The sequence below is a fragment of the Pieris rapae genome, chromosome 4 (assembly GCF_905147795.1).
Source record: "Pieris rapae chromosome 4, ilPieRapa1.1, whole genome shotgun sequence".
Classification (NCBI taxonomy): Eukaryota; Metazoa; Arthropoda; class Insecta; order Lepidoptera; family Pieridae; genus Pieris; species Pieris rapae.
In genome coordinates, this window is record NC_059512.1 from 8,884,458 (window position 1) to 8,898,954 (window position 14,497).

At 30.4% G+C, this 14,497-nt stretch overlaps 2 protein-coding genes across 3 annotated transcripts; both read right to left on the minus strand.

Annotated features, from left to right (window-relative positions):
* Positions 1-729: 729 nt before the first annotated feature.
* On the minus strand, positions 730-6,106 carry LOC111003025 (putative sodium-coupled neutral amino acid transporter 10). Its single transcript, XM_022273373.2, has 10 exons — positions 5,840-6,106; positions 5,608-5,725; positions 5,231-5,387; positions 5,025-5,148; positions 4,417-4,538; positions 4,105-4,253; positions 3,431-3,567; positions 2,643-2,879; positions 2,192-2,351; positions 730-2,112 (listed from the first exon to the last, which is right to left on the minus strand). Exons 1-10 carry the CDS (start codon positions 5,921-5,923, stop codon positions 851-853), a joined length of 2,550 nt encoding a protein of 849 aa, XP_022129065.2. The 5' UTR covers positions 5,924-6,106; the 3' UTR covers positions 730-850.
* Positions 6,107-8,376: 2,270 nt separating this feature from the next.
* Positions 8,377-12,562, minus strand: LOC111003043 (zinc finger protein OZF). 2 transcript variants are annotated; one of them, XM_022273397.2, is made up of 3 exons: positions 10,299-12,562; positions 9,847-9,897; positions 9,531-9,578 (listed from the first exon to the last, which is right to left on the minus strand). In XM_022273397.2, exons 1-2 carry the CDS (start codon positions 11,902-11,904, stop codon positions 9,857-9,859), a joined length of 1,647 nt encoding a protein of 548 aa, XP_022129089.2. In that variant the 5' UTR covers positions 11,905-12,562; the 3' UTR covers positions 9,531-9,578; positions 9,847-9,856. The 2 variants fall into 2 exon arrangements, with proteins under 2 accessions (XP_022129088.1, XP_022129089.2); XM_022273396.2 differs by lacking the exon at positions 9,847-9,897 and having other exon boundaries at positions 8,377-9,578.
* Between the last annotated feature and the right edge of the window lie 1,935 nt (positions 12,563-14,497).

Here is a 14,497-nt window from a genome sequence, read left to right on the forward strand (position 1 = left end):
ATTATGACCATTCATTTTTAGTTCAAAATACTTGCTTAGATATTGAATATTAATTATTAGTATGACTTAAAATAACCAACCCACTTGGCTTAATAACTCAAATCATTTCTTTGCCTCCAATTGATCAAAAAGAATTGCCCACAGTAAGCCAAAGGCATTATTTACGAATAACTGAACTGAATATTACAAAAAAATCTCGGAAGACATTTAAAAATTATTTCTTAAATAGAATTTTTAAACCTATGTGCCGAAACAATTTAATACTTGTTTTACTAACAATAATCAATCAATAAAATACCCAACAATTGTAAAACCAGCTCTCACGAAAATGAGATCATAGATCGATAGTCAACCCTTAAATTCCTTACTTATAAACGCTTCTCAACTTAGTTGTTGCTAGAATTTTATTTAAAATGTAGCTTTTGTGCTCTGTAAGGACATTATAGAACAAAATAAAAGCTTTTTGCGAAATCGAAGCTTTTTATGAGTAAGGAGTATGCTACACAAAACAACAAAGGACTGAACTTTCTTAAATAAATAAATGCAAATTTATCAAACAAATAAATATTAAACAATCTAGCTCTTTATAAATTATTTATATTTACCTTCAATAATACTCAAAACTCAAAAATATCTAGGATATTGTGAAACGATATTTTAATGTCATTTCTGATACAAAAATTTTATTAAATTTCTACATTTTTAATTTTTTTTTGGATTTTAAAACCTGTCCAGTAGTTTAATTTTATATCGGATTGAAATTTTGTATCTTTAATATTATTAATTTGTAACTTTATAAAAATACAATGACTAAATTAATATTAAAATAATTTAAGTAAAGATAAAAAACTTACTGATTTTCTTTTGCTTCGCTGTAACTTTTTAGCGATCTTATGTGATGTACTGGTTGCATATTGGTAAGAACATTATTTAAATCCACTTTTGGCAAAATTTCACTATGTTCTATCTGTTTGTTTATCAAATTTTCACAAATCTCCCTGTCTTCCGGTTTCAAAGTGGTCTTTTCGGTACAATCAACGACTTCTCGTTTTTGTCTTTGTACCGATATTGTATCAACGTTTTCTACATTTTTAGCTTTTTGTTCGACTAACTTCGGTTGGTAATTCTTGTTTATTTTAGAGCTTTCGCTCAAAGCTATTGCTAGAGGAACACTGCCAACGCTATTTTTTAATTTAATTGGCAATTGATCTTCGCCTTGTTTGTATGATAGTGGCTCATCTGGAGAATGCGAGTGTTTCGATTTGGTATTTTCCTTCTTCTCTTGTTTCTGAGGTAGCGGAGGAGTATCGTTAGCCTTTTCTTTATTAATTAAATCTATCTTTGCTTCTTCGGCGCGTACTTTCACTTCGAAATTTTCACGATTATTATCTTCCATTGGTATCTGAACTTGTTTTTCTACAATTTTTTCTTTAACATTAACAGGTTTTTCTTTAAGTTCTCTATTTTTGATTGCGTCTAAAGTTTCTGCAGTTTTCTTCAACATTACATCATCTACTTTTGGATCGGGTTTCATGTCACCTTTAATCTCAAGTGGTTTATCCGAAACTCCAGTTAAACTCTGTATTGCCATATTAGCGATCTTCTGAATGCTCTCCACGGCAATTTTCTTAGTTTCCTCATTATCGTTTTCCTTCTTATTTTTTTCCAATTCGTTTTTGGTCTTTCTTAGTTTATCAAGAATTTCTTTTTGTTCTTTTATCAACTCTTTTTGTTCCTGCCCGTGTTGTTTGATTGTTTCCATTAATTGTTTATGTTTGTCCATGTCGACTTTTTCTTGGTGTGATTTTACTTCTTTGGCCTTCTCTTCAATATCTTTAACTTGTTCACCATTTACTACGTTGGGAGTTTGACCATTTTGTTTTTCTTTGTCTATAGCCTTTCCATTTTGTAATTTCTCGTCCGATGTTTTTATATTGATTTCTTTTTCTTTGTCGTCAGGAATAATGTCTTTTTTATCTTCAATAACAGATTTAGGTTTCTCATTTGACTGTGACTCAGGTGGTACAGGATTTGGTGGTAAGGCTACTGAATCTTTTACATCGTTGTTGTTTTCATCTTTTTTGGGTTCAATTTCTTGGGGTTTCGGTATTCCTAAATAAAAAACAAAAATAATAATTTAACCTAAACATAATATTTGTTATTCAAGACGAATAATAATAACCTTACTTACCTTCTGTTTTCTCCATTTTCTCAAAGAAATCTTCAACAATTTTATCGATTTTTTCTTGTGTTATGAATTTCTCGTCATACTTGTCCCTCGTGTTTTCTGCTGCTTGTAAGTTCGCATATGTGCCAAGTACAAGTATTATTAATCCCAGTACAACTGTAAACTGAATATACAAACACAGTTTATTAATATAACGTTATTAATCATAGATGGATTTTCATTCGCTGTACAAGAATTAGATTAATCTGCACTAATATTCGTTGAATCTTGATTTGGTACATTTACATAACACTTTAAAATATATATAAGATTTAATAAGATTTTTATTCCATTTAAGAGAGAAATGTGTACAAGAAATTAGTAACATATGCAATATGAGTAATTTACATAAATTTTTCAATAAAAAGGAGTTTCTATAGATGTTTTAAGTAGATTCCAATATTTATAAACTTACCTTAGCCAACACCCGTTCGTTGGTATTCTTAAACGTGACATTAATAAAGCAAGCGGCTGGGAAGACCACACACACCAAAACTCCGATAGTAGACCCCACCAAACCCAGAACTAACTCAACGTTCGGCAACATAAGGCTGATGAAGAGGGAAACGGCGATTATCGCGACTGTTATACAGCGGAAAGTGCTTTCTGGTATTGAGTGGTTTATTATATGATCGTGGTGCGAGGGATGGACCTGAAATAATTTTTAGTGTTCATTCTAATTTTTGCTTGCTTGGCCCTAACATGGAGTGAACTAGAGGAGGCCTTTAGCCTACATGGGGTTCCTAGTTTAAGATGAACAGTTATAAGATAAAAATCTTATTTAAGGTTGTTGGAAATAAATGGGCTTTATTATTATTATTATTCATTCTACAGGCTCTTCTATATAATGCGATACTAACACACACATTATGACACTATCTGGTCAATACATTCCTTGTATGTACAAAACAAAATATAAACGATTTTAAAACAAAAAAGCGAAATTATCAAATGTTAATGAATCAATAATGCTTTTTATAATTTATTTAAGATTTGTAGATAGGTACATCAGATTAAATAGTATTTTAGTATTTCTAATTTAGGTGTAAAATTATCTACTTCCTTTAGCGCTGCGGACGCATGTACATAATAAAATAAAAATATTTCTACCGTACCTAACACATGTTGATATGTATTTTATTTTATAGAACAAGGCGAAGACAGTTGGTAATATCTTTTTAAACAATAAACATTAGTACTCACTTTCCGATACAAAAAAGAGTAAAGACTCGCCCGACAGGGGAATATTATTAGCGGAAAGCTGCAGGCAACGGACATCACAAAGCCTAGTTTAATGACGTCACTGGCCATTGTAGGACTTAAACTCATTAGGACGTTGCCTGAAATTGTAACCTTACAATATTAAACCCTTTCGGAATTAATCACGTTCATCGCATTTTGTAATAAGCTGTTTCAGATTTGTGTGTGCTTTAAATGGTCAGAATTCCATTGTAATTGTTTTTAATCACACATAATATACAGAAGTTAAAAAGAAAAAGGACAAAACATGGGACTTTGACACACGGGAGACAAAGTTTTGAATCTAATCTTACTCTTGATTTAATCGATTTCTTTTCAGTGTTAAAAAAACGATTTATTAAAAGAATCTAATAAAAAAGAAACAAAGTCAATCTAAATAATAAATAAACTTATTAAAAGAATATAGCAAAAATAGAACCAGGTCAATCTAAATAATAAAAAAAAACTTATTAAAAGAATCCAGGAAAAAGAGAATCAAGGGCAATCTAAATAGTAAAAAACTACTTAGGTATGTAAAGAATGAAAACTTCAGACCGGCGCGGTGTCAGAACGCAAATCTTGGCAATACTCAAATACAAATTTTAATGCAATTAAACTGAAAAAAATGTGACATATACCTGATATTTGATGTTCACTGAACGCAATATATCCAAACAGTCCAAGTGTGAAATAAACAGATGCACAGATATTGATAGCATTTTTTGTCACTACATTCATTTTTTCTAGCGACAGTGATGGTAATGATTCAAATATTTCAAACAACTGCCTAAAATAAAAAATAAATTAGATCAACAAAATGAACAGGGATACAGATAAGATTCAGTGCTAAGACACATATTTAATAAACACACTGGCAGCAAATATGTGTAATGGGTAAGAATGAGTATATAGATGAACTTTATACAAAATATAATTTCTTATATACTTACGTCTGACAAAATAATGCCATGGAGAAGATAGGAACACATTGCAAAAATCCGGATGGTCTCCACATTTCAATACGGTTTTGCCAGTCTGGTGCAAACATTTGGGAACCAGCTTCACATATAACCTATCCGGACATTTATATTAGAACCTTCTGTTATTCACTCTTTTAAGCATGATTGTTTTAATATGGAGCCTGCGATAATGCTTTGTTATTATATTTAAATGAAATTCTTTAAATAAATAAACTTAATCTCATGTATTGCATAAATTATAATATTACTTTAATATTCAAATGATAAATTGATTATTAATTTACAAGCTGAAATGCAGTCAGATGTGTTATGGTATCTTAATGTAATTTATTTCTTATTCTATTTCAATCAACACATTTTTATATTAAATTAGATTAATGCATATCAAATATGAAATAAATGTATGTAGATGTGTGTCATATCTATTATAAAAAAAGTGCAAAGACGAAACATATTTTTTTTTTATAACACTAACATAAATAGAATAACCCAAAATAAAATTTTTTCTTAAATAAGAATTTAAGTACATAAACAGTTAACTTATGTAGAGTACCTAAGAATATAGAATGCATAAGTACCTTTATAACTAGACAGAAATAAAAAGCAATTGTTGCTGCACTGACATTACTCAAACTGTCGACATTTCTTAGAAGACCAAGTGGTAGCACGCATACTAGAGATACTATTACCATAATAGATGTTCTGCAATGAATATAAAAAAATATAAATACTTAGTTATATAAATTAGTTTTTCCAATTAAAAGGGTGTAACTTAAGTGCATACCTTAACATATCACTTTGGTTAATATTAAACATTTTTGATATAATCTGTGGACCGAGGTCACCAACCACCACAAAATATGCAATACATGTTCCCATTAGGAACCCAATAATTCCAACTTCAACTGCCATCTTTCCCGATGGACCAAACACATGAAATGCTGTAAAACATGAAACAAGTGATATAACTACATGTTATTTAAGACTCTTGTTAAAATAAAACCTCAAAGGACCTAGAAAATAATTTAAAGATTTTAGAATGGGCGTACTAACATGTGCCCACTTAAAAAATAATAATATCAAGTACAATACATTTTACTTAGCATTAAGTAAAATGATAACATAAATGAATTCCATAATAACTATATTTTCTGCACTTACCAAGAAACTCATAATTTCTTCTCCGTGTAATAATAGCGGCTTTTAAAAGGAAATAACAGCAAAGCCTCGATACTAAACCCATAGACATCAATATTAAAGCTGCTAGAAGTGCACCACACTAAAAGAAAAGGATTTTTTCTTATATTAAGATCGAAAGACATATAATAAACACCTAAATATTTTTTTAAAAATAAGGGTGATTATAATATGTAAGATAAACAAATTTACTTACTTGTTGAAAACAAAAAGGCATGGCCAATATGCCTACTCCAATAATACTATTAGCTAATGTTACAGACTGGCCTGTAGTTCCCATTGTGATAAATTTTAACACACTAGTAATTGAATTAAAATAGGAATAGGTTTTTCAAAATACATCCCGTCGTATTATTTTAGCATTAATAAAAACAACAATTTAATTTTTTTATTGTTGTGACATCTCTTGAAGGATGTTTTGCGAATAGATACGTGGGGTTTTCCGGTTTTTAGACTGACAAATGACAATTGATATTAGTTATCAGTCATTAAAAGACGTCATAGATGGACATGACGGCTCGTTCGGTTCTACGCAGTTCAAGAAAATAGAAGTCCACAAAACTTTAAGCGTGCCACAAGTTTGGATTCATATTGCGGCATTTCGCCAATGAATTGTTAAATAGGAAATATGCATTATAAACACTTGCTTGTACAGTGAAGGTAACATTTCAGGCAGAGAAGGCGGTTCACCTACTTGTCAACAATTACGAAAGAAACAAATGCAACCAGGGTTTACTTATTGAAAAAATAATCTACTTTTAGTGCTAAGTAGCGTTGTCAGACGTCCCGTATTTTAGGCTTAATTTAAAACGTCCCAACTGAGGGCCGTTTTTTAATTATTAAATTTATAAAAAAATTAAATTGAATAATGAGTGGATTAACTGCTCACGCAAACGAATTTTTAACGTTTTATGTTTGTATGCCTAGCTCAAACCCCTTCCAGGTTCCTGATAAGTAGACTCCCACATATTGCCAGTAAGTGAGTAATGAGAAATAAATGTACCTATATATTGTAATAAAATTATGTTTATAAAAAACGAGTTGCGTCTTGCAATCGTTTCAAATTACGATTATAATTGTATTGATATTTATGAATATGTTATAACCAATAAAATTTGTTTTCTCCTCGGAAGAATATCCAAAAAAAATCTCTACATAATTTTGTTTTTTAATTGCCCTGGCTAAGAAACTAAATTCCGGTATTTTTAACGTATTAAAGCATTTGCCCCGTATAGGCTGAAAAAAAATCTGGCAACCCTAGTGCTAGAATAAGAAATCCTAAAATTAAAACCTATTTGAACCTAAAGTTAAATGGAGCATGTTTTTTAAATTAAAAAAGAACAGTTCTAAAATCAAATCGCTTCCTTAAGTACATTCTCTGCAACATTAAAAAAAAGATGGGTTTAAAATCAGTATAATTTTAATATTTGGTAATTTAAATTACATTTATTAATTTTATTACAACTATCTTTGGGAATTTTGGCCAGTGCTCAAGTATACCAATATGTATTCAATAAATAGCTCACTGATATATCTACTATGATATAAACAATACATTTTTACTTTCCACAATAACTTTGGTAGTTTTAAAACTTCTTTGGCTAAAACTATTTTCGATTAACTGGCAAGAATTTTATAAAAAGCAAACCACCCCTGCCTTCTTAATAAGCTAATATTTTACCGTATGTATACTGATTCCCGTGAACACTACTTAACTGAATTCAATGTAATCAGAATAACACTTCTGCTAAAGATAAAAGCGAACAAGTTTGTAGGCAGTTACTAATTCTTAATATCTAATTACATGTTATATATATTTAACACACAGAAAACTGAATTTTATTATAGCACTGAAATTATGTTACTAGGAAATTATGATTTAGGTTAAAAGATACCAAATATTAAAAATAATTATTCTTTAACTCGTCTTTGTGTAAAATTATAGTACATTTTCATTACAAATAGTAGATAAAAACAAAAAAATTACTTTACCTTGCCCATTAAAATTGGATTGGTTTAACATTGTAAATTAATATTAAGATTACAAATAATTATTAAAATATAATCCAATAGATAGGTGAAATAAATTTTCATAACAATTTAAACTAAAAAATGTTTTCCTGTAACATTCAAAACTTACTCATTTTGAATCTAAATAGATATAATATTTTTTTATCAAGCAAAACTAAACATAATGGCACTGGTTTTGCGTTATATAAAAAATGTCAACAAGTGAATGATTAAAAAGTGGCATAACAAAATAATATTTTAAAACAATACACTAATCACTTTATAAATAAATGGATATAATGGCACATCATTCAAGTAATCATTGTAATATGAGAAAAGCATTTCCTGCATCAAAACTTGAAGATAAAACATATATTTTTGGTACACAGCTTAACAAATTAATCAATTCTTTTAAAAAGCACCCATAACAAAAACCCTTCATTTATTATAATTATTTTTATTTATTTGCAAGAATATGGAAAATATATTATTCTGCCTCATATGTCTTAAAATATTTGAAAATGTGTTTAAGAAGTAACATATTACATTATGAATCATATCTATATAGTATACAACTATTAATTATTTTTTTCTGAACACTTACATTAACGTGATTCATAATAATTTTTTTATGCATTAAAACTTGTAAAACTGGGTTTTTGTTACATAGTGTAAAAATTCAATTCTTATTGCTAAATATAATTTATATTTTATTATTACTTTTAAATATAATTTATTATTAGCATACATTTATATGATAATAATACAAATATGCTAGAATGATTTAATATGAATATATGTAACACGCACACAACCAATTATTCATGAACTTGATAAAAGGTACAATTTTATTGCTATAGGCATAATCCTTACTCAGACTCAACATGATACAAAACATCAATGCACAACATTTCTAAGGAACTATTGCTGCTATAAAGTCAATTATAAGTCACCAAGTTGCCTCATTATAAGCCAACTATTAGAGCAATAGCGCACTAGCAGCCTGGTCGCGGCCAAAACCGCAATTACATTCGTCAGCAGTGTTCACAACCTGAAGCCAGGCAACTATCGTACCAGGGACGAAAAATTATCGTACATGGATAAAAATTATCGTACAAGTCAAGAAAATTGATAAAATACTTTTAAAAATCATATGAAACGACAATAATATATTGTGCCATGAAGCAACAGCATATTATGATCCTAGTAAAACAATGAGCCAATAGATGGCACTAAACTAAAAACTGTAATTATTATACGGAAATTATCGTACAATCTGCGTAGGATAGCCGCGTACCATCGTACATCGTACGTAGCTTTGAATTTATGGTACATGTACGATAATTATCGTACGGTTGGGAACACTGTTCGTCAGTGCAAATACAGCGCGCTTAAAACTTCGGGCTACAGAATACAGATGCTTCGCTTCGATCTCGTTGGCCGTGTGCGCGGCTCCATGGCCGCTACTGCACTATTGCTCTTAAAAATGTAATGCTTGGTTTCCTGCCAAACTTAGTAGCTTACATTTTAAAACTAAATTTTTGGTGATGTCCATAAATAAAAATAATAGTAGTGGCAGTCTTTTCTTACACATAAAATATCAGAAAACAATTAGTTTTTAAATCGACATTGGTACATTATGATTAAATAATATCAATGAGACTTACTTACTTAATTAAAATATGATAATGATTTTCATTAATTACGTTTCTTCTCGTCGGTCAATAATTCCAGAATTTGTTCCGTGGTTTTGTTGTCTTTCTTTAATTTCTCCATTTGTTCTGATGGCACAGTCCCTTCAAGTAACATTTCTATATTTATCTTAAGGCGATTAAATGAAGTCAAGTTTTTATCCTTGCATGGCTTGTAGCGCATAGCTTCCAAAGATTCCACAAGTAGGTCGTCAATTAATCGCTTGTTGAAACCTGTTACACAAAACAGAATTAATAAGATGCTGTATTTTGAATTGAAAAAAAAAAGTTCAGTTTAACAATTGCCTTAAAAGCACCAACACCTAGAATTGCAGGCTTTTCAACTGTATACATAAACAGATCTGATAACCAAAACCACATTGAACCTGATTTCACCACCACCTTTCAGCTAACAACAGTATTAAAGAAACATGAAGCTTCTTTTCTGCAGAATTCCTTCACCATCCAGCACCAATTAATAACAAATTAAAAACACACTCACTCAACCTAAATCATCTGGCGCTTCTTCTCCATCCTGGTTGTAAAACAATCCCTAAAATAAAACTGTGGAATTGAAGCATGTATGTAAGTGCTAATGGACACTCAATTTAAGCACACAACACACAGAACACTCGCACATTTGCAACCCTTCAGGAAATCTGCTGTTATAGTATACTCTGTGTATAGTTTTAATGACCTAATGTAACTGATGTACTGTGCATAACTGTTAAAATAACATCATGTTCTAATTCAATGAATGCATTAATGGTAGAATGTACCCATTAAAGTATTTTAGGTATTCATACTAAAAAATAAACTTATTTTGATGTAAATGAAAAAATCTATGATTCCTGTTACTCGCAGACACACAGGAAGCTTTTTCCATGATAACTCAAAAGACAGTGCAACAATAATGTTTTGTGTAACAATCAATAAAAATTAAAATATACCCACCTAAAATCTTTAGTTTCTCTTTGGTGGCAATCATAGTGAGTAGCAAAGCAAGAAGAAACCTCATACGAGACAGTTGAGCAGGAGACTCCCCATTTAGATCTTCTTTCTCAACTATTTCTAAGCCTTTTTTGGTTTTAATACAAGATTTTAAATGTTCTTCTAATCCAACCTTGAGCTTAAAGAACTGCTTACAATTCTGACACCTATACGGATCTTCTTTTCCATGGATCTTACACATATGAGCCTTCATGTGTGGCAATTGTGAGAAGGATATAGGGCACATTGCACAACTAAAAGGTTTTTCGCCGGTGTGTCGACGAATATGGAGCATCAATGCATTGGAGTGTGAAAAAGGGCGTTGACAAATTCTACATGTATAAGGTCGCACACCAGTGTGTGACCTACGATGCACGGTCAGCTGTGTGGATTGCGTGAAACGCTGTCCACAATCAGGGCACTCATGGGGACGATTTTTATCATGAGTACGCATGTGTTCAGATAAATGACCTTTTAAATATTTCTTACATATTTTACATTGAAGTCTGTGACCTGAATGACAGACTTGAACATGACGTCTCACTGAATTCATCCTCAAGAATTCCTTTCCACAATGCTGGCATACAAAATCTTTAACTTTCAAATGAGACCTATAATGAAAGGTTAATCTGTTTCTACAATCAAAAGCTGTTTCACAGATAATACATAAATATTTTCCATCAACTAAATGCTGCTTTTCATGATCAATTAATAAATATTGGTCTGCAAATTTTTCCTTACAATATATGCACTTAAACATTTTTTCATTACGACTATGACTAGCCAAGTGTAGTTTTAAATTTGATTTAAGCAAATATGGCCTATCACAAATGTTACACATAAAGTGTTTCTGCCAATTTGGATGTTGCCTCTTTGTATGTGCTGCTAAATAAAGATGGTTTCTAAAATATTTTTTACACTGCGGACAAGAATATGATGTAACTTTATCATGAAGAAAGAGATGTCGTCTTATTGATGCTCTAGTATTGAACTCCTTATTGCAATAATCACATATAAAGAGCTGTCCGTTAGTAAAAATTTTAGTATTTTTATAATTAATATTCTTAGCTACTTTGTTTAATTTATCAGATGAAGTAGCGACTTCAATGTCCTTTACAATTTTATTATCATTATCCACACATTCAATTTTTTTGGATGTTCTGTCTTTTTCGGCATTCAATGTAGGAATGTCATGGTTATTGTTAAATCGTGTTTTCCTTACCACGCTTCTTAATGAGCGATTGTTGTCTTCAATTTGTAATTCAGTTTTTAAAATTTTGTCTAATATTTTAATGTCAATTTTATTTTTGTGTCGAATATGGCCACTTTTAGACAGCAATTTTTTTAAATTTGATGTATTTTTCACTTTCTTGTCTTTATTATCAGAATTTGATGTGGTTTCAGGTAGAACTTCAATATCTTTTCTTCTTAGTTGTCGTTTCAATGCATCTTTCCCTGTCACATTTTGAACATTAATTATTGACTTTTTTGGTCTACCAACCTTTCCCTTCCCATTAATTTTTGTAGATGCAGTTTTAGTAGTATTAACTCTACTCTTTACATTAGCCATAATGAGGATCTAGCGCAAGTTATCACCCATTAGTAATTACATTATTTGCGTTACCTGATAAAATTGTGATAAGAATGCAGTAAGAAGCAAGGACCCTCCACCAGTAAAGATATAGCTTAAATTAGTATGTACACGTCGTTGGCGAAACGATTATAAACTAGATGTGCTCACTGCGTACTTACATGCACTGTTTTAGTTACTTCGTAATCACCTCTAACAAAACCGATCTGTAACCGTGCATAGATAACGATGTTCTAATGTGTGAAGGACAAAACTTCAGCCTTTTGTCTTAAATTTATGCAACGATTACCTTATTTCATCTTCTTGCGTTAAAGCAATTGTTTAAAACACCTTGATATACATCGCTGAACCTTGAATTGAGTTTCGATTATGTCAATCACAAACTGATCTCGTGCGATCAAGAGCATATTCCTACTTTATAGAGGTACCTTTTAAATTCAAAGGATGTAATTGTTCATGATCACATATTTTTATATTAGAGCTACGCCGAGTAATGGTTTAAAATGTAAAATTTTACTAAGATCGATAGTGTATAATAGAAAGAGATAAAATAACAACAACTTCAGTCTAAAATAAAACACTCCTCAGCACCGGGCACACAACTGTACTTTAGTCCCGCAACCACAGACTAAAGTATTTACTATTTACCTATCGTCAATACTCAATACTGCCAATTAAATGACAATTTAAAAAGATACATGACAATTATTAACATTTTATTTAGTTTTAATCTTTTTGTATAGGTGGGTAGCCATTGCAGAACTATTCTGATTTTTTATTACTCTGTATTGGTATAATATACAACGGTTTCGATATTTGTAAATATGTGAGGAACATGTATACTTACAATAAAATATGTAATAGACCTGCATAGTAATTTTATTCTGGAAGTATATTGTCTTCACATATAATTATTTAACTAATACATATATACAAATACTGAAAATTATATTTTAAAACAGTAAGTGTGAAGTTTCTTGTCCAATCTTCTCCACACGTAACTACCTTTTGGAAGGGGCAACTAGAATCATCTTTATATTTTATTCAACGTTCAAAAGTGCCATTTTAGGTGGCCTAATTCGAATAAATGATTTGATTTGATTACGGAGCACTACTGCCACAGTGCAATTTATGATTTGTAACTTCTATAAATGTATGTATAAGATAAGTACTTAAACTATAAGTAATTATCTTATACATATTTGCTATGTTTTGGCCAAAATATACATTTGATAGCGTGAACTATGTATTGTTATGTTAGAGCCATACTTTGTTATCACAACACGTTCGACGTTCTTTTTAATTATTATAAGGTAAATCTGTTATTTCCTATCCATGAGTGTCCAAAATGTAAGGAGTTAGGAGCCAGTAGCAGAAAATTACTTTTACTTCATTGTTTTAAATAATTATGTATATTCAAATACCCAAAAAGATTTTTCGAAAGTAATATTTTATTGGGATAAATTCACATTCTATTACATACACATAGGAAAACGCCAGTAATTCGTGGGTAAGTGGCTTCACATAAACGTGACGTTTTGATGCTTTCCCCATTGTGACCACAGACAATGGATACTTGCACCACGGACACTGGTGTAGCTGCGTTTGCACAATTTAAACGACAGATTTCCTCATAATCTTCCTGCTGTACTCATAAAAATATATTTTAATGCTCAGATTACTAAATCTAAGTACAATATGATCTTTGCTTACGGTTTTAAAAATGGTACAGTGTATTTCTGTATTTGTTGACATACATATCAAGTATTTCAGTTATTATTGAAGTGAAACTTCTTTAGGCGCATGAGGGTAAAATTTTTACGGATTGTCACGAAGATTTGCAGCGTTTTTGTCATAGAAAAGGGAGAGGGCGATTGAGACCGATTGAGAGAGAAACGAAAGGGGAGATCGAGATATAATACACGCTATTGGTTGATGCATTCGTTTAGTAGTAGTACATAATTATTAGAACTTAATTTAGATTTTTTTGGATAACGTCTTGTGCAGTAAACGCAGATTTATTTATTTATTTATATTATGGAGTGATCATATACTGGTACATGATCATCTACTGGGGCTTTTACCCTAGTAATAATTAATTTACAAAGAAGTTTCACTTTTGACATTATTTTCTTTGTACGCACGCACATTTTTTTATCGAAAACAAAATTCGCTGAAACACTTTTTAAGTGTGCTTATTAACTTACCAACACTGATAAATTATATTTTTTTTATTTTTAACATACAGCTAGATTGCAATTAATGGATAGTTGCACTCTTTTTTGTGAACATCATTGTAAGAAAAAATATATACAATGACAAAACATATCATATTAAGAGAAAGGGTAAACATTTAGTGTTTCTTTGTTTTTTAATTAGTTACGATTTTATACAATTATTTAATTCTAAAATTTGTGTTCTATGTTTGAGTACGTTAATTTTGGAGATAAAAAATAAAAACAATAAATCAGTGGCGCTACAACTTTTAAATCTAATAGGCAAGTAGGTGATTAGCTTCCTCACGATTATTTCCTTCACCGTTCGAGCAAATGTTAATGTTTAATGTTGCGTA